The sequence below is a fragment of the Euleptes europaea genome, chromosome 8, assembly GCF_029931775.1.
Source record: "Euleptes europaea isolate rEulEur1 chromosome 8, rEulEur1.hap1, whole genome shotgun sequence".
NCBI classification, from domain to species: domain Eukaryota; kingdom Metazoa; phylum Chordata; class Lepidosauria; order Squamata; family Sphaerodactylidae; genus Euleptes; species Euleptes europaea.
In genome coordinates, this window is record NC_079319.1 from 79,235,240 (window position 1) to 79,254,990 (window position 19,751).

The following is a 19,751-nucleotide window of genomic DNA, read 5'->3' on the forward strand; positions in this document are numbered from 1 at the left end:
ACACAGAACTGTGTCCACTATTGTGTAAGATGAGCCCAGTAGCACCTTAAAGACTTAACAAGATTTTCAGGGTAATCTTGTTGGTCTTTTTAAGGTGCTACCGGACTCTTAATCTTGCTCTTCCAAGGCAGAGCAACACGGCTAGACACCTGAAACTATTGTGTAATATTGTGACTGAGGCCTAGCAACATTGCATCTTTCTTTGTGATGGTGTCCACTAATCCTGTCACCATCCACAAACCAGGTTCAGTAGCACATCATTATATGCCCTGCAGATGTTTCCCATGTTTATTACCATTGAGAGAAGCATCAACCACAACACTCTTGTCATTCCGGAAATAATTTCAAACCTCACAAAACTTTATTAATGCACCTAGTCCACGAAAGTGTATGTTGGCATAAAACCTTGTTAGTCTTCAAGGTGCCACTAGTTGGTAAGAGCCAGCAAGATACAGTGGTTAGGGCTGAAATCTCCATTCTGCCATTGAAGCTTGCTGGGTGACCTTGAGCCAGCCACTCTCTCAGCTGAACTGACCTCACACATTTGTTTTGAGAGCAGAACAGAGAAAAAGAGAATGGTGTAAGCCACTTTGGGTCTCCATTGGGGAGAAAAGCAAGGCATAAATAACTTGAAGATACAAAATGTTTAAACCCTATTTATGTCTTAGATCTTCAAGCTGCCCTAAATTTCAGAGAAACAGTATGAAATATGTCTGTATATCAGGATTAAACATTTTAATTGCTGGTGTGCAAACTTTCCCCCATATTTCATACTGTTTCTCTGAAATTTAGGACAGCTTGAAGATCTAAGACAATCCTCCATATTAAACTGGTACTAAATATACCAGTTTTGTAAGAAGTTCTTGTGCTTTAACTAAAAATCATTCACACAACATTGCAGCTAGCTGTTAAGATAATGTAACCTTTGGTACAAGTCATTTTGTAAGGAATTGATAGAAATATACCTAACATCCAGTAGTTTACTCAACATTTTTGAACTTAAACTGTTGCAGTCATTGTAAATCAGAGAGAGCAAAATCACCATCCGTGGATTTTCTTGTAATTTATGATCCATAAGAAAGACTTAACTAGTGCACATAGGTTTCCTTTTATCTAGAAGACTAAATCCTTGTCATTCATGGCATTTCCCCCACCAAGCACAGGAACCCAATTCCTTTCCAAGTTTTGGAAATCACTCATTAAACAGCTGGGAGGGAAGGCAGCATGATATCGCCCAATCTTGTCAGATCTCAAAAGCTAAGCAGGGTCGGTACTTGGGAGACCTCAAAGATCATGCAGAGGAGGGCATTGGCAAACCACCTCTGCTTAATCACGTGCCCTGGAAGCTTGTGTTGGGGTTGCCATAAGCTGATTGCGACTGGATGGTATTTTATACACACATGCACATTAAGCAGCTCATTTATCAAAGTTAATTAACTGCTTTATTATAGAATCAGAACACACACCATTTATAGAGATAATGGGTTGGATTCAAAGAAGCAAAGCAAACCTTGGAGAATCTCTCTCACTTCCCCCTTTTGGCTGCAGCCCACAACGCTTTCCACAATGCTACTTTGGGGGGGTATTCCTAACAGAATGAAGAGTAATAAGGACGACTGTCACAGGAGGTTGAAATGGACCAAGTGCCCCATTTCTGTTAGCGGAAGGTGACTTTACAATCCAATCCAGGCTATTAGGCAAGTGCATGGTAATCAAACAGCAGAACAGCCTTAGGGCAGGAAAAACAGATGTTAATTTAAAATCAAAACTCCAGCAAGCATCGACATTTCTTATTTACCCACAGAACCTAGTCCTACAGTTGTCTAAACGGTGACTGAAAGTGCAACTGCTTTACAATTCAGATTTTCTACAAACAGTTCATATCACTATATTTTTCTACACATGCAAACTACACACCAGCGGCACAATGAAGAAAGGTGCAAACTTCACCACAGATTTGTTGTAGTAGCAGCTCACAGTGCATGTTGGGGGCAAGCGTGGGGTTATGTGGTATGATTGGCAATGAAGTAAAATACAATGGAGATCAACATGTGCTTCCTTCTACGTTTTTGAGTGATATTTGGATCTAGCTGGAACTTCATTTTCTCAACTGATACGTGCCTCAATTGATTACTTCTTCACAGAATGCAAGTGCTGGAACCTGTCACCTCCAGCCATTAAATGCAAGTTTGTGTGCCTATCAGCATCCAGCACCATGAGAGCTGGTACTAGAATCTGCCCACCCCACAACAAAACTGTTTTATCTTTTAATATCTACCTGATGAAGGCTTCAGGTGAACTTGAAAGCTTACACAAATGCTTTGTCATTTTGATTAGCCCCAATAAAAAAGTATGACCTGGATTTTCTTCTTTTTAATCATCAATGGAGATGCCTGCTTTATGTTCAGACAAAAGTCCTGTGTGCCTACCCTAGCCCTGGCTGTAAGGCTGCATTTCTAACACAAGAAATAAATGAAGCCTGATTTTCCTTTCCTTTATCCCTTAGAAGCTCCTTGAGCAGAGTAATTTTAAATAGTTTGAGGGATATGAAGCCTTATTTTCAGAGCTGTTTCCTCAACTTATCAGTTTGGCCTCAGATCTTTAACACAAAGAACTGAAACAATACTTTCATATTAAGAATTATGTGTAAATAAAGAAATTTTTCCAGTTTTCTATTGAAAGTCCTTTATTAACCTGAATATCAAAAGACAAAAGTTGCCTACCATATAGGATAGATCTTGCTTCATGTGGAAATTTTTTTTTTACAAAGTGAAAAAATAAATACCTTTTGAAGTAAGGTTTATACGCTAATGTGCCATAAAAAAGTAGAGCTTTAATATTTTGACAAAATGTCTGTGCAAAGAAACAAATGCATACACACATTACTGCTACATTAAGGCAATATGAAAAGTATATTTAGGAAGTCTCAGTAAAGTGTCTTGTCTAGCCTTATTTGAGCTAGTATTGCACCCAAATATGGTCAGCTAGTTTTCAAGGTTCTGGAGTATTCACTAGTTGACCAAAGTCCAAAATGCCCAGGGAGAGGGTATGTGGCAGAAGGTAAGACGGTTTTTAGAAAGAATAATTTAAACACAACTGTATTATAGAAAACTCTATTAAGATTATGCTATTTTAGGATTAAAGTTTCTCCCAAAACAAGGCAGACAAAAAAAAAGCAAAAAGCAAAAGTGGACTCTTGAAAGTGAAAATTTTATACCAACGTTAAATGTTCCATTTTTCAAATGTACATAGTCCTTCAACAGTTTCTCGAAAGATGTCCACCAGGCTGCCAAGCTTACTCAAAATTTGATGGTAATTTTGGGAGTTATCTGGTCTTTACTTTTGCTGAAACAAATATAACCATTTGCTTAAAGCTTTGCAATCTTAGGTTCTTAACTCACTGATTTGAAAATAAAAATAGTTGCTTATTTTGGTAATGCTAAAAGCAGAACCTAAATCATATAAAGCAGATGTAGTTATTAAAACTAGTTTCACTAAAAGACAAATGGAGTGATCATGCAAACTGACTTAACTTTAAAACAATCTTTATAAAATGCATAAAACAAGCTGAATGGCCCTTGATCGATACTGAATAACTTTCCACCTCTCATTCTCAACTTTTAAAAAAATCACCATTTTCTTTTTAAAAATCTGGTTGACATGAGGATGGCTACACATCATTCACAGAATGTCCTAAACATGTTCTCTAACAGAATGTTTTCTTCCTCCACTTCAATCAAAAACAGTTTCATGGTGGCCATTCTGACTGCAGTTGCTGGCAGATGCTCTCCTACACCATCAATGGCTGGAGTAAACATAGTATTTTGGAAGTACAAGATGATTAAGAAGCTTATATGGTATCCACCTTCCAGTGATGACACAAAGATCATATTACCGTCAGATTAAGCAGACTGGTATGGGTAGGCAGATAGACGTGCTGGACATTCTTTACTTGGGACCTGCAAACTGGGCACGACTAGAGAGAAAACAGAAATTGGAATGTTTCTTTAACAACTGTGTCTAATAATAGAGTTAATAGTTCATACACCCAAAGATTTTAATATTCAATTTATGTTATCAGAAATAAGCTTCAATTTTAAACACCAATTACATAAATAAACCCTACTAGTTTTATAAAAATATGTTTTCGTTTCTGAACAAATAAGCACTTCCACTGGCATCTTTGAGAATACAAGGTGGGATTCACTTGACCTCTTTGTAAGTAGAAGTATCCATTTGGGGTTTTAAATATAGTCATGTCACAAAACCAAGTCTTGTATTTTATGGCAGTTAAATAAAGCTCCAAAGAATCTTAAGTCTGAATAAAAGTTTTGGCAATTTCACTTAATTTTTCTATTAGCAGCAGATTATGACTAGGTGGGAACCAGCTAGGGTTACCAGACACAGTGGTTAGCAGCAGGCTGGAACACAAAATTTTTGTTACACACTCTGGTGGTATTCTATTATTCTGACAGTGGTTTCTGAGAATCTCAGTCTGGACTACTTTGAAAGGTAGTAATGTAACATGCTATGTTTTCCAAGTGGCTTTATAGTTACCTGTAACTGTGCTGCACATGACTCACAGCACACGGTGTGCCCACATGGACAAAAAGTAGAATTTATTTCTTCTTCACAACACACCATACACAGCAGAGATTCTTTAAGCTTCTGTAATTTCTCTTGAAGAGCCTTTGTCTGCTGGCAGCTGAGACCTTCACAGGCATCACAGTTCACGCTGCTTTCTGAAGTCTTAAGGGGGGAACTGGGTGGACTCTGGTCACTTCTTGAAACAAGATCCACCAGGCCAGCATTGTAAAGAGCTCGTCTTGCATGATCATAAGCCTCCTTTGATGTCCGCTTAATATCAAACACGTATTTTTTGCCAAGATTAATGTTTTCATTCAGGAACAAGGATGCTAAGTGGCCTTTTAAGTCTCGACTGTACTGCATCATGACAGCACTAGTAACAGTGTCGCACCTATAGAGGGAAAGATGCAGGTTCAGTTAATATGGAACACCCAGAGAAATGGTCAGTTCTGTTTAGTCACAGATTTCATATAATTGCCATTAACGCTTAATACCAATTTAAAAATACAGAAACCATCTTGCAGGGAACAAGGTGAAAATCAATGGTGACAGCCTCTGAAAAGAATAAAACTGGCTTGTATTGCACAAGACTTCATTAATGTTTATACTGAGGTGACACTGGATGAACCTCAGATTTCTAAACTCTATTTTTATGTATAAAAATGAGGCATAAATATTTGATACTTAAAACCATAAACTTAAGTATAGCAAAAACAAACCTGTAAAATGCATGAGTTTCAGTTATTGCTCTGTACAATCCACTAGCTGCTCTGGTGCTGATCATCTTGAAAAGGTGAACTATACTATTGCCACACTCCTTTGTGACAGTCAAGTACACATTTTTCCCAGACTGTGTTGCCATTTGAATAACTGGATATGCAATCCTAGAAGGAAAGCAAGATGTTAAGGGGACAGGATCTGTACAGATACCTGAAAGCGCTTTACTAAAGCTACCAGCGATTTAAAGAATGCATTGCAAAATGGTAATTATAAAAATTGTGAATATTACAAAAGTTCATATCCCTCTTTTCTTACATGATGCAACTCAAGAAGCCCAGCCAATCTCCCATGCAGGCACTAAGCTAGACTCGCTTAACTTCAGCAATGTTGGTACGTATTGCAGTGATCCCCAACATGAAATTCATGGACTCCATTATGCCTATTGTCATGTTGCCTGGCACCCATTTGCTTCTTTTCAAAAGCATCTCTTTCCCAAAGTAAATATCCATTCTTGGCTTACCTCTTCCTCAATGGAGCAAGAGGTGCTTAAGAACCAAGGAGGGATCTCTTCTACGTGAATGGTTTTATTTGCATTTAGCCATAGGCCATTACAAACATGTCAAGGATACCACAGATATCTCCTCTATGTTTGCAGGGAACATTACAGATGTGAAGCCCCAAGAGAAAAGGAGGGAGGGAAGAATCAGGGGAAATCTTTCCAATAGAAAAATTAAAAAGTTTGGACAGCAGTGAAAGAACAAAAAACAACAACTATGAAATGAAAATATTTGTAAATTCCATAAATATGCCCAATTGTATTATTTTATGTGCTAAGTTATAAATTGTTTATAAAAGTAATAGTAGTTTAGGTTTGATAGTAAAGTAAGTGTTACATCTCTTTATACTTTCCCCAAAATTTAACCTACCCCCATGGATCTTTCTCCATGGCTTCAACTTTTCCAGAAATTTTACAACGCTAAGGAGCACCCATTCAAAACTAGCCAATTTCATCAAACGATGATTGGCTTGAGCGGCCCCTTGTTTCCAATGGCAGCCGTTTTGTGACTGACCTCAACCTTCATTAAGGTAGTGCCTGTTCTCAAAATTCCAAAAGTGATGAAAGGATTGACAAGGTTGGGTACACCTGTGTATCCTGTGCCTACTGGCCCTGCTTTGGGACCAATGCAATAGTGGAGGGGGGGAAAGCCAATGAGCTAAATAAATGTTGTTGTCTGTAACCATTTTGGTCCATTTATAGTCGAGGGGAAAAAATGAAAACAGCAGTGAACTACTTTATTCCAGAGCTTAATCCAAGTTCAAATAGTGGGTTGGGGGAGGGGCAGAAAAACCTAAACCCTGAAATTTCCAAGTCACAACTGGCACTCCATATAGCTGCAGCTATTTAATGACTTCACTTTTTCTTTAAGTCTCATTTGAATGTGACCTGAATGTTCTACAACATGTTCACTGTTGGAACTAAAAACAGGAGAGTAACCCAAAACTCTTGACATTTTAATGACATTCTATATCAATGTTTTTCATTTTCTATAGTTCTTACCTGATAAATGGAATTAAGTCATCTTTACATATGAAAATTCCCTCAGGACCAACACCAATAAAAAGCTTTTGCCCTTCACTGTCTCTGACAGAATGCCACTCTACCCCATAGTTGTCCAATGTTGACACAATCTGTAAAACTTGATACTCTGCTGAAGCCTGGCTGAGGCCTTCAAGTTCCTTATGTTTTGCCGTAATTCTGTGGACAGTAAGAGATTGAGAGCAGGTTAGTCATTCAGACTTATGAGTCAAGATGAATTCTGTTTTAAAAAATTAAGAAGTTGACTTATACTCTTATTTTCTACTTATATTTTATTGATTTGAGCTTTTAAAAGCAGTAAATCAATCCTTCCTTGTCTTCATTTTAATATATAAATGAATGAACTTCGTATGCATTGGTTCTTGTAGGCATCCGGGCTGTGTGACCGTGGTCTTGATATTTTCTTTCCTGACGTTTTGCCAGCAGCTGTGGCAGGCATCTTCAGAGGAGTAACACTGAAGGACAGTGTCTCTCAGTGTCAAGTGTAGGAAGAGTAATATAGGGTCAGAAGGGGTTGGGTTTGAGCTGAGTCATTGTCCTGCAAAGTATTAAAGGTAATGTGCTAATACTCTCCCCTCCTTCTCCTTTGTCTGCCATTCTCCTGTAAATGGTTAAATGTTATTGCTGCTACGTTATGGTTGCTATTGTAGATATTATTATTGTTATAAGTGAGGGGCTTGGTTTTATTGTTATGAATTTTTGTGTAAAGTATAGATTGATTTTAAAGTGTTGTTAGCTGCTCTGAACCTGGCTTGTCCAGGAAAGGGCAGCCTAGAAGTCTGATAAATCAAATCATTCATAATCTATCATAATGTAAAAGATACAATCGGCTGTCAAACAATTTAATACTTTAATTGATTTGGCAGCCTATAACATCTTAGTTTTAAATCCTAAATAATGCATACAAAATATTGTCGAAGGCTTTCACGGTCAGAGTCCATTGGTTCTTGTAGGCTATCCGGGCTGTGTGACCGTGGTCTTGGTATTTTCTTTCCTGACGTTTCGCCACCAGTTGTGGAAGGCATCTTCAGAGGAGTAACACTGAAGGACAGTGTCTTTCAGTGTCAAGTGTGTAGAAAGAGTAATATATAGTCAGAAGGGGGTTGGGTTTGAGCTGAATCATTGTCTTGCAAAGTATTAGCACATTACCTTTATTACTTTGCAGGACAATGACTCAGCTCAAACCCAACTTCCTTCTGACTATATATTACTCTTCCTACACACTTGACACTGAGGGACACTGTCCTTCAGTGTTACTACTCTGAAGATGCCTGCCACAGCTGCTGGCAAAACGTCAGGAAAGAAAATACCAAGACCACTATCACACAGCCCGGATAGCCTACAAGAACCGATGGACTCTGACCGTGAAAGCCTTCGACAATATTTTGTATGCATTATTTAGGATTTAAAACTAAGATGTTATAGGCTGCCAAATCAATTAAAGTATTAAATTGTTTGAAGGCTACCAAATCAATTAAAGTATTAAATTGTTTGAAAGCTGATTGTATCTTTTACATTATGATAGATTATGAATGATTTGATTTATCAGACTTCTAGGCTGCCCTTTCCTGGACAAGCCAGGCTCAGAGCAGCTAACAACACTTTAAAATCAATCGATACTTTACACAAAAATTCGTAACAATAAAACCAAGCACCCTCACTTATAACAATAATAATATCTACAATAGCAACCATAACGTAGCAGCAATAACATTTAACCATTTACAGGAGCATGGCAGACAAAGGAGAAGGAGGGGAAGCCAGCCAGACGGAAACGGTTGCTGTCCTCAACCATATGCTTGGCAGAACAGCTCTGTCTTACAGGCCCTGCGGAACTGCTTTAAGTCCCGCAGGGCCCAAATCTCACTGGGCATAGCATTCCACCAGGCCTGAGCCAAAATGGCCCTGGTTGAGAACAGCCTGATGTTCTTCGGGCCAGGGATCACCAGTAGTTGCTCTCCAGCTGAGTGAAGCACTCTTTGGGGGGTGTATCAGGAGAGGTGATCCTGCAGGTACGTTTAGTGCTTTGAAGGTCAATACCAAAACCTTAAATCTGTTCCGATGCTCAATCTGGAGTTTACAGAATTGTAAAGTGACCTCTCACTTCCATATGGTATTTTGAGCAACTGAAATAATGTTTTATCTATCACAGTAATACATTAAAAGCCAGTTTCAAGAGAAAGCTACCTCAGCTGGTAATACTGAAGATGCACATTAATAAATCCTTAATATTACATATATTGTATTCATATGCGTATCAAGTCTGCAAATATGAAAAGCTGATTTCCAATGTCAGCCACTTGAGCAAATGTCTGATATACTTGTTCTCCACAGCAAGCCCTCTTACCTTTCCAAAACGGCAGTAGTAAGTTCCTTTGCACAGAACTCTTCATAGTGATATTTGGCAGTATTCTGATTATAATCCCCAAACTTCAACTGGGCAAGTAGTGCACTAACTTCAACTGCATGCTCACAGGAACACTGAAGATTACCAGCCAAAAGATCTTCCTCTATATGCAAGAAAAACATATGCCTAGAAGGAAATTAAGTGAAAATGTTACATTTTAAATTTCTTGAATTGAAATAGTTTTGTTATTACTTTCACACAATATCATTCTGATTTTCCCATCCTACCTAAAAGAAATGGAAAATTACCTATAGAATATCTGGAATATCTAAAACAAACATAAGGTTCATTCATTTGGAACAGTTAACATACCGATTGTATTAAAATTGTATTGTTGAGAAACAATTTTTAGCTTCTTTAGCTTAAGAATGAGAAAAGATGAGTGTGTGTGGGGGGGGGGGGAAGAGCATGCCTAACCATGATGATCCACCTCAAACATTTCACAGATCAGCTTTAGTTTTTCCTCTAGGAGATCGCCAATAATGGTGCTATAGTAATACCACTACATGTATCATATCCAGCTTTCAACAGTATGCCTGTCTTGTTCTAGCACAACCTTACTACTGAGTAACAGAAACAAGCTGGAAATCTGGCTTTGGAAGTGGGGAAGGAGGCAACTGTTTCTTTGTACTATCCCAAAACCAGTTCCTAGATCAAATCAGTGTTAAATGGTGAATGAAACAGTCTTTACCATCTCTCACCCTCTTCCGTACCAAACCACACCTATAGCACTGGAGGGCAATCGGGATCTGGGAGCAAAAACAATGCAGGGTAGGTGAAGGAGCAGACAGAAGAGAACAGAATGAGAAATAACAAGAGGGAGGCAAGAGGCAAGACGAAAGTGAACACCAAGGTGAAGAACACTCCCTTTTCCCTCTCCAAAAGTTACAGACCTGCCTAGTAATAACCATTATCTGTTCAACCAGCTCAGTGCACGCTCTTCTTTCTAGGGCTTGTTTATAAGATAGAAGCAGGCACTTTCACAGTGAATATTTAAGAACAAGTATTTTACTTCTACTGTCTTCATGAACTAAATTCTGCACCCATAATTGTAGGGTGCTGGTGACAGATGGAAAGGAACAAAGTACAAGTCAACTCCATAATCAGCTGATAAAGGACCCTTCCCCTATAAATCAATGCCTAGAGAAAGGTATGAAACCGAAGGAAGAGTTAAATCAAAACAGACCAAGATTTCACTTGCCTACCCTTCACCCTGTACCATGGCTTCAACAATTAATTTTACAAATAACACACTAGAGTTAGCTAGCAACATTTGAACCACAAACATTCACAGCAACAGTGCCCACCATACACAAGGTACCGGAAGAAATCTAACATGAACATAACATCAGGGAGGAGACAAAGAGTGATCTCACATATTATACTAAAAGCCTGTTCATGTTTGTGTGTTACATAAACGGGTGATGCAAAAGTGAGACTCTTAAATTCTTATATTGTGAGCAATGTAGGTTCCATTCACAGGAATCTATTTGATAAAACAGCTCGGAATCAGTGAGCCGAAGGGGGGGAAAGCCTTCGAAAAATTTTCAAGGCTATACACTAGTAGTCTGAGATAAAGAACTCATTGGCTGCTAGCATTATGCTTGTGTCCATTTCCCACCACAATTTAACAGAGGCTGTGATATAAAGTGCTGCATGCAAAACACTACATGAGTTCTTGGAGCTAACCTTAGAATCACTAACACAACTGTAATGGATCAATACCTAGAAGGCATTTACTGAACTAGCTGAAACTTAACAGCTGGTTTGACCACTAAGAATGGAAAGTATTATTTTACAAAAGACTGGGGTAGTTATTTGGTTCTGCACTTCTTCATGCAAATTGTTTCAAGGACAAAACTATGAAATATTTCAACATCTTCTTGAAAGAAAGTGACTAATAATAATGTATGAACATTTAAGACAGGGGTGGGGAACCTTTTTCCTGCCAAGGGCCATTTGCACATTTATAACATCTTTCGGGGGCCATACCAGGTGTAGATCTCCTGTGGGGGGGGGAGGCTAGGGTTGCCAGGTCTCCAGCCAACACCTGGAGGTTGGCAACCCCAGGGGAGGCCACCCAGAGAAGGCCTGCAGGGCTCCCCCCTCCCCGGTGGGAGGGCAGCCAGCGGTGGGCCCCAGAAAACAAGGCGCCAGGGGGGCGCAGCCCACAGTCGATTAGCAAGGGAGGAAGGGAGGAAGGAAAACAGAGAAAGAGGAAAAGGGAGGGAGGGAGAAAGAGAGAGAAAGGGAGAAAGAAATGGAGAGAGGGGGAGAAAGAAAGGACAGAGGGAAAGAAAAAAAGAACGGAGGGAGACAAAGAAAGAGACAGAAAAAGAGGGAGGAAGAGAGGGAGAGAAAGGAGAAAGAATGACAGAAAAAGAGGAAGAGAGAAAAGCCTCCCCCCCAACACACACACGCATGCTGGCCTGCGCAACCGGGCCCCAGCCCCCCCACCTCCCCCGCCCCCCCCCACACACACGGCGGCACACGGAGCACCAAGCAACCGGGCCCCAGTCTCCGTGCACTCCCTCCCCCAGAGCTCCGCGGCAGGGTTCCCGGAGCTACCGAGGGCCACAAAAAATGTCCTCGGGGGCCGTATACGGCCCCCGGGCCTGAGGTTCCCCACCCCTGATTTAAGAGTATACTGTTACACAGTGGGAGATTTTTACCAGGAGCCCACCACACCATCTGAAAAACTGCTGCAGGTTCACGGTCCCTCTAGAACAGGGGCGTGAAACTCATTTGTTGCGAGGGCTAGATATGACATAAATGTCACTTGGCCAGGCCGGGTCATGTGTACCATAAAATTTAATGCCAGGTACCAGAGATACAAACAAAGACACAGGCAAAGCCAATTAACAATATTATTTTTTACTTAGAATACAAACATGCTTAAAACAATAACACTCTTATAGTCTTTTCTTTTGTTTAACAGTCTTTGATAACTGACACCTAAGGACTGGAGGAGGTGGCTGCCTTGGCTGGCAAGCCGCAGCGGACTCACCAACCCAGATTGGGAGGGGGGGCTGCCTCAGCCCTCAAGGGGGCGGATCCAGCCCTCAGGCCTGATGTTTGACACCCATGCACTAGAAACAATATACTATGTGGGATGGACAGATTGCAGCAGGAATGGGGAGTCAAATGGACCCCCCACTTCATAGCAATTCAGATTTTCACTCAGACAAAGCTCATGACACTTTGTGCTAATTAGCAAAGAACCTCATTTTTGTTTGCAGTCAAGTCACAGCTGACTAATGGTGACCCCGTAGGGTTTTCAAGACACAGAGATGTTCAAAGGTTGTTTGCCATTGCCTGCCTCTGCGTCACAACCCTGGTATCCCTTGGAGGTCTCCCATTCAAATACTAGCCAGGGCCCATACTACTTACCGTAGCTTCTGAGATCTGAAGAGATCAGACTATCCAGATCAAGGCAAAAGAACCTCATGCAGCTCAAAATACTAGTATAACTTGAAATAGATCAAACCTCATAACTTCTTTAAAATATATTCACTATTTTGAGCTACATGAGATTCTATTACTACCACGAATGTAAAAATATTCAGTTGAGCATCCGTCCAGCTTCAACAATCAGACCATACCTCTTTTGAGGCATTGATCTAAGACCCAAGTATTTGTAGCAGTATACTACATGAAAATTACATGTATAGAACAGCAATAAACACGTGAAGCAATCCAAATTTCTCTATTGCTCAAAATGTAGGATAATTAGCAGGTGACAGGTAGATAAAATTGCAGTACATAATGCTTTTCTCAAATCAAATGAAACATCAGATTTCCATCTTACAACACTGATTAGTTAGGTGAAAGGTTACTATGGGCCATTCAACTCCACTTCATATAGACAGATGTGTTCAATACTTGCCTCAGTTCACAGCCAAAATATTTTGTTGCACTTAGATATGAATGTCATGTCTAATTTCATGTCAATAGAAGAGAATTGCCATTTACCGCTGACAAATACCCCATGCATGAAAACGTTTAAGAAAGCTAACAAGTTGTTCAAATTCATGTCATATCTAAACTGGTCCACCGGCCAGGCCAAAATTCTGATTTGACTGCCTCATATTTAGGGATACTAGACAATATATTCACTAGATGTACCTAATGTAAAACTGTGCCAGGTATTTATTTAATCATACAAAAATATCACTTTATTTCAGCGGCAAAACGAATTTTACAAGCTTTTAATAGTATGTTTAGGACACTTAATGTCAGGGTTAGCACTGGTTTACTCAACAGTCAAGCATTACTCGATATTCCAGAAGCAGAATGAAGTTTTTATACTTGTTAACTTGTTTCAAAAAAGCCCCAACCACAAAAGCAGAACTTTCTGCCCAATGGCTGCAGACCAATGAGGCGTCGAATTTCTGTATCCTGTTGTCTTCCAGCACAGCAGTTGCTGATTTGGTAGCAGCTATGAGCAAGGGTTACTTTCAGTCAATGACCTATAGTTACATTGCTGTGGCTTTCCCTAGAATAGCAGTCACACAGACTTCACTGAACCAGAGATTGCCAGCCACGCCTGGAGAAACCTTTCCCACTCCATTTTACGGCAGCACATTTCTGGACCTTGGGAAAGATGTTTTGACTGAATTCTATGAGTCATCCAAAATACATGGGAAGCCCCATGAAAGCTGCTCTGAACTTCGAGAACAGACCAAATTCACACAACCTTCTTCGCTTTGATGACCTACCAAACACACCAAGCCATCAGGTTTGAAATGACAAGACACAAGATTATCCTCTTCATCAAACCCTATGTTTTGCATCCCTGTTTCATGGGTACTCAACCTCACAAAATATTTGTAAAGTTCTCCAAATGTAGAAACATTTGATCAGTTCTGAAATAAGTGTTGTTAACACATTAAAGATTATGAAATTACTCTTGAACAGGCAAATTTAATAACAATGATATGCCACTGAGGAAAGCTGATTTGAAAAACCATATCTATCCATTTAAGCATGAAACTGCTGGTGATTTAATATTACCCTCTGAACGACATTAAGAACGGATCAAAACAAATCAAAGCAGTCAATTACTTTCAAACACTAATAAAAGCAGAGTGATAGGGTTCTATGTTTGAACCTTGCACTTTATACTTAAAAAGAAAAAGGACCTCCTGACTTTGAACCCTTACTACACCAACGTACCCCTCTTCTCAATACCAGTTATATAAAATGACTATTGCTGATATTGCAAATACTGAAAATGATCTAATCTCTAATCAGTGCAATGCATTCACAAGCAACCATCACATGCAAGGGCATCTCGTCTTCCAGTAACAATGATTGTGCAGTGCTCTCTTAAGTTCTCCCTGTTTTTAGGCAGACATCATATGGGCAAAAAGATGTGACTGATAAACGCGAGCAAACAGAAGTGTTTGTGTACTTGTCATCTGATTGTCTGGAGCTAGCCAGCATTCATGGCCTTTCCAAGTAGGCCAGCACTTATTTATCAATAACTTGACAGATTATACCTCCTAGTCAAAACAGTGCAAGTGCAGATAGGAGAACAAAAAAATTAAATCATTCACTAACACAGAATCAACGGTTCCATCCTGCTGCAAGCCAAACACTCTGAAATTTAACAGAACAAACACCACACAAGTCCTTACCCCTTATTGTATGAACAAAATCCTGAACTAATGTAATAAATATTCTTCCATCAGATATGTTAACACATTTACCTCCCTTAACAATAACTGCTGATGAATAATGAAAAAATCTACTGAGCAAAGGAGACTTTTGTATGATTATTTTAAAGTACGGCCAAACACATATCCAACAGGAATCTAATAGAAAATAAAAATTAACTCCAGTATGTAATACTTCAGTGAATCACACTGATCATGTTATTCTTCAAACACAGTGTGAGATACAGTGCAATTATAAGTAGTTTAAATAACATGTGTTGGTCTTCAAGATGTTCTTCCACTGCACAAAGCCACAGACCACAGTGCAATATAACTACCTGCTTCACAAATAGTCCAAGGCTGATGTACTGATTGCCAACATTAAGTACATAACTGAAACTACACTAGCCCTTCAAAGAATCTCTGATTTGCAACCACTGTATAGTCTATTCATTTTAAGTCTTTTTAGGAGAAATGTTAGGTAAAAGTGTCACAAATAAATACAATACGGAAAGAAGAACTTCTCTACAAAGGGCAGATTTTTATTTTCTATTTTTATATCAATTCACACTACATTTCAAACATTTCACAGTCAGTGCAAAATGTTATGACATCTACCTAGTCACTTCCACACCGAAATGTTATGTTCTGCAAACACATTTTCACGTTTAGACTGTTCAAGTTTAAGAACCAGAATATATTAAATGTATTTCTTAAAACTGAAAAAACAGCTGCTTTCCCTTTGCAGTTTTAAAGAGGGCTACAGTTTCTTGAATCAGTGCAGTAATATGAGAGCACGTTAAAAGGAGGTGTTCAGTAAGTTGAAACACTGGGAGAACAGTTTCCTGTTAGGAACATTACAGAATGACCTGCAGTAACATTCCTAGGAGGTTACCATCGGGCAACAGAGCCAATACTCCATTAGTCTTGTTTTCAAACTTCCTTCTCTAACATTAAATTACAGTATTTTTTTTATTTTCTGTAATAAATCCAACTTTACAATAAGACCAGAACATTATATTGAACTCCAAACACACTGACAGCCACAAACTAAAACTGTACATACGGTTTGCATGCCACACAGTTAAAAACAACTTTCACTGGGGGGCGGATTCTTCCTTACCTTGTCTGTTCTTGCAAGATAAGATGGGGTTCCACAAAGAACTTGACACGCAATTTCAGTCTGTAAGGAGGCAGACCATCCATCTGCTGGGATATTCTATTTCTCAAATTCAACCATAAGTTCTCTCCTTTGCTGCCTGTGAACTGGAGTCCAAAGTAATCGACTTCTATTATGCCCAACCGTCTGCAAACCTATAAATAAAAATCAAAGTAACCTAAAGTTAGTAGACAGAAGAAGCAATATGTCACAATAAAAGTTTAACTAGGAAATTGTGGGAGTCTCACAGAAATCTACCACGCATGAATATTCCACTTGATATTGGAGGAGCTGAAACTGAACTAAAGCAAAAACACTATAGGGTCCCCCACCCCACCATGTCTTTCTCGGGTTGTTCTTATCCCCCAGCCAACAAGGCACAACTGATCCTATGTGTTCTCTGCTGACACTCCATGTCTAAACCTATCAGGAACCCCGATCCAGTTGCTCACCAAAGCCATCCCTAAGCTAACCAGCAAGAATAATTCCAGTTGCTCAATAGCACCCAGCATCTTACGAGCAACGAAACCACCAACCACTCCGAGACTTCTCCTGTACCAGCAAAAATACAGTAGTAGAAAAGGGCAAGAGTCCAGTAGCACCTTAAAGACTAACAAAAATATTTTCTGGTAGGGTAAAATATTTTTGTTCGTCTTTAAGGTGCTACTGGACTCTTGCCCTTTTCTGCTACTGCAGACAGACTAACACGGCTGCCCACTGGGAATTAAAGACAGATGGATTCACATTCTAGCTGTATCTGAAGTGAGCTGTGGCTCACGAAAGCTCACACCCTGGCAGAAAATATTTTTGTTAATCTTTAAGGTGCTACTGGACTCTTGCCCTTTTCTACTACTGCAGACAGACTAACACGGCTCCCCACTGTGAATTAAAGACAGATGGATTCACATTCTAGCTGTATCTGAAGAAGTGAGCTGTGGCTCACGAAAGCTCACACCCTACCAGAAAATATTCTTGTTAGTCTTTAAGGTGCTAGTGGACTCTTGCCCTTTTCTACTACTGCAGACAGACGAAGACGGCGACCCACTGGGAATTAAAGACAGATGGATTCACATTCTAGCTGTATCTGAAGCGAGCTGTGGCTCACGAAAGCTCCTACCCTGCCAGAAAATATTCTTGGTAGTCTTGAAGGTGCTCCTGGACTCTTGCCCTTTTCTACTACTGCAGACAGACTGACACGGCGACCCACTGGGAATTATCAGCAAAGGTACAAATACTCTGGCCCGGTGCAGAGTTATTAAATGAGAACAAGCCAGGGCCACTGCTGGGTGGGTGGGTAGATGGGTGGGGGGCACAAAACAGATCACCCAGGCCTCTTCCAAGCCACGAGAGCAGAGGAGCTGGGTGCTCCATGCTCCCAGGTCCATTCCACGCCACGCAGGGGCCACGATGCCCCCCATCTCACCTCTCCCCCACTGAGCGTCCACAAGCGGTGCAAACAGTCGGCTGCGGGGGAGAGAAGACGAGCAGCCCAACTCGCCCCTGCAACGTGCCACGTGGCTCGCGATACTAAAACGGGGGATTTGGGGACATTTTCGCGGCGGAGGCGGCGATCCGGTTCAGCGGCGGCGTGTGGGAGGGAGGCAGGCAGGGCAACCGCGATGCTGCAGGCTCCGCGGCCGGGGAGGCCGTCGCTGTCCCCCCTCCTCCTCCTCCGCCTGTTCCACTCAACACCGAGGGGTTTAAAAGAAAAACACCCAGCAGAGACGGCTACCCAGCCTCCCCTCCCCCAGCCCTCGAGGCTTTATGAATGAGTGTGGGGAGCGCGCGGGGGAAGGCGGGAGAGGCTCGTTTTGATTGGCAGCTCGAGCCGGTGAGGAGCCCGCGGGAGAGCCCCCCCCCCGCGCGCTTAACGGCCGTTCGGAGACTTGGGGAGTGGGGGAGGGGGGGGAAAGAGAGCGCCTCTTCACCTGGTTGAGGCAGTCTTCGCCGTTGGCTTTGGCCTCGACCTCCACCTCCATCACCACCGCGTCCGGCCTGGTCACATAGCACAGCATGGCCGCTGCCTTGTCCTGAGGGCGCATACCGAGCGGCCACCGGCCCCGCGTCTCTCGGCTCCGCTCGCCTGGCTCTGAGGCGAACGAACGCCAGCCCCGGCGCCGATAGCTTTTCAGCTCGCTCCCCCGCGACTGCCCGCAGGCCCCGCCCGCGGGGAAAGCCCAACCAATCCATGCGCGCTGCTCTGGGGACACGCAGCCGCCCGAGCCAATCAAAGCGTGAGGAATAGAAAAGGGGAGGAGAGACGCAGAAACGGGGGGGGGGCGGGCGCTGTTGTTATGATCGAGGGGTCCCGGTCTCCGTTCGTTTGACTGAAGACTTCCGGTTCCCGATTGAAGACCCTTCTGATCTGCCATGTGCGGGGCAGGAGGTCGAGAGGGAGCGATGGAAAGCCTGAAACAAGCACAGGGTTTTCAAATGATCCCTCTACTTCAAAGTTGTTGTTTTTTAGTAGTAGAAAAGGGCAAGAGTCCAGTAGCACCTTAAAGACTTCAAGAATATTTCCTGGCAGGGTGTGAGCTTTCGCGAGCCACAGCTCACTTCTTCAGATACAGCTAGAATGTGAATCCATCTGTCTTTAATTCAGTGGGTCGCCGTGTTAGTCTGTCTGCAGTAGTAGAAAAGGACAAGAGTCCAGGAGCACCTTAAAGACGAACAAGAATATTTTCTGGTAGGGTGTGCGCTTTCGTGAGCCACAGCTCACTTCTTCAGATACAGCTAGAATGTGAATCCATCTGTCTTTAATTCCCAGTGGGCAGCCGTGTTAGTCTGTCTGCAGTAGCAGAAAAGGGCAAGAGTCCAGTAGCACCTTAAAGACGAACAAAAATATTTTCTGGTAGGGTGTGAGCTTTCGTGAGCCACAGCTCACTTCTTCAGATACAGCTAGAATGTGAATCCATCTGTCTTTAATTCAGTGGGTCGCCGTGTTAGTCTGTCTGCAGTAGTAGAAAAGGACAAGAGTCCAGTAGCACCTTTTATCCGAAGAAGTGAGCTGTGGCTCACGAAAGCTCCTACCCTGCCAGAAAATATTTGTGTTAGTCTTTAAGGTGCTACTGGACTCTTGCCTTTTTAGCTCACGCTGTGGCTCACGAAAGCTCCTACCCTACCAGAAAATATTCTTGTTCGTCTTCAAGGTGCTACTGGACTCTGGCCCTTTTCTACTACTGCAGACAGACTAACACGGCGACCCACTGTGAATTTTTTTTTTTAAGGTATCCTGACCGGGGATGGGGGGAATTTAACAGATGGGAATTCAGTGTTTGGAAAGGCTCCTCCTGTTTACTTATGTCATGGCACCTAGATGCTTTTAAAAGGGACACAGTTGCAGATGCCCCGTTGTTGCAGTACTTTTGGCCAGTGCCGGGTTTACGGATAAGCTAAACAAGCTATAGCTTAGGGCCCCACTCTCTTGGGGGCCCCCAAAAAAATTTAAAGGGAAAAAAACCTGGATGTACATTTCCAAAATATAAGATAAAAAAACAAATACAATACAACCAACATAAAGCAACAGTGTTATCATTTTAAGTTAGAGCTTAATAATTATTTCACTATTAATATACTTCTTCTTAATTGTATTTCAGTTCAACAATTACTTTGATAAAATACATA

At 41.3% G+C, this 19,751-nt stretch overlaps 1 protein-coding gene across 1 annotated transcript; it reads right to left on the reverse strand.

The window, feature by feature from the left end:
• Nucleotides 1–3,749: 3,749 nt before the first annotated feature.
• MYLIP (myosin regulatory light chain interacting protein) lies at nt 3,750–18,185 on the reverse strand. Its single transcript, XM_056854206.1, has 7 exons — nt 18,056–18,185; nt 16,092–16,282; nt 9,252–9,437; nt 6,866–7,063; nt 5,307–5,471; nt 4,558–4,978; nt 3,750–3,976 (listed from the first exon to the last, which is right to left on the reverse strand). Exons 1-7 carry the CDS (start codon nt 18,167–18,169, stop codon nt 3,887–3,889), a joined length of 1,365 nt encoding a protein of 454 aa, XP_056710184.1. The 5' UTR covers nt 18,170–18,185; the 3' UTR covers nt 3,750–3,886.
• Between the last annotated feature and the right edge of the window lie 1,566 nt (nt 18,186–19,751).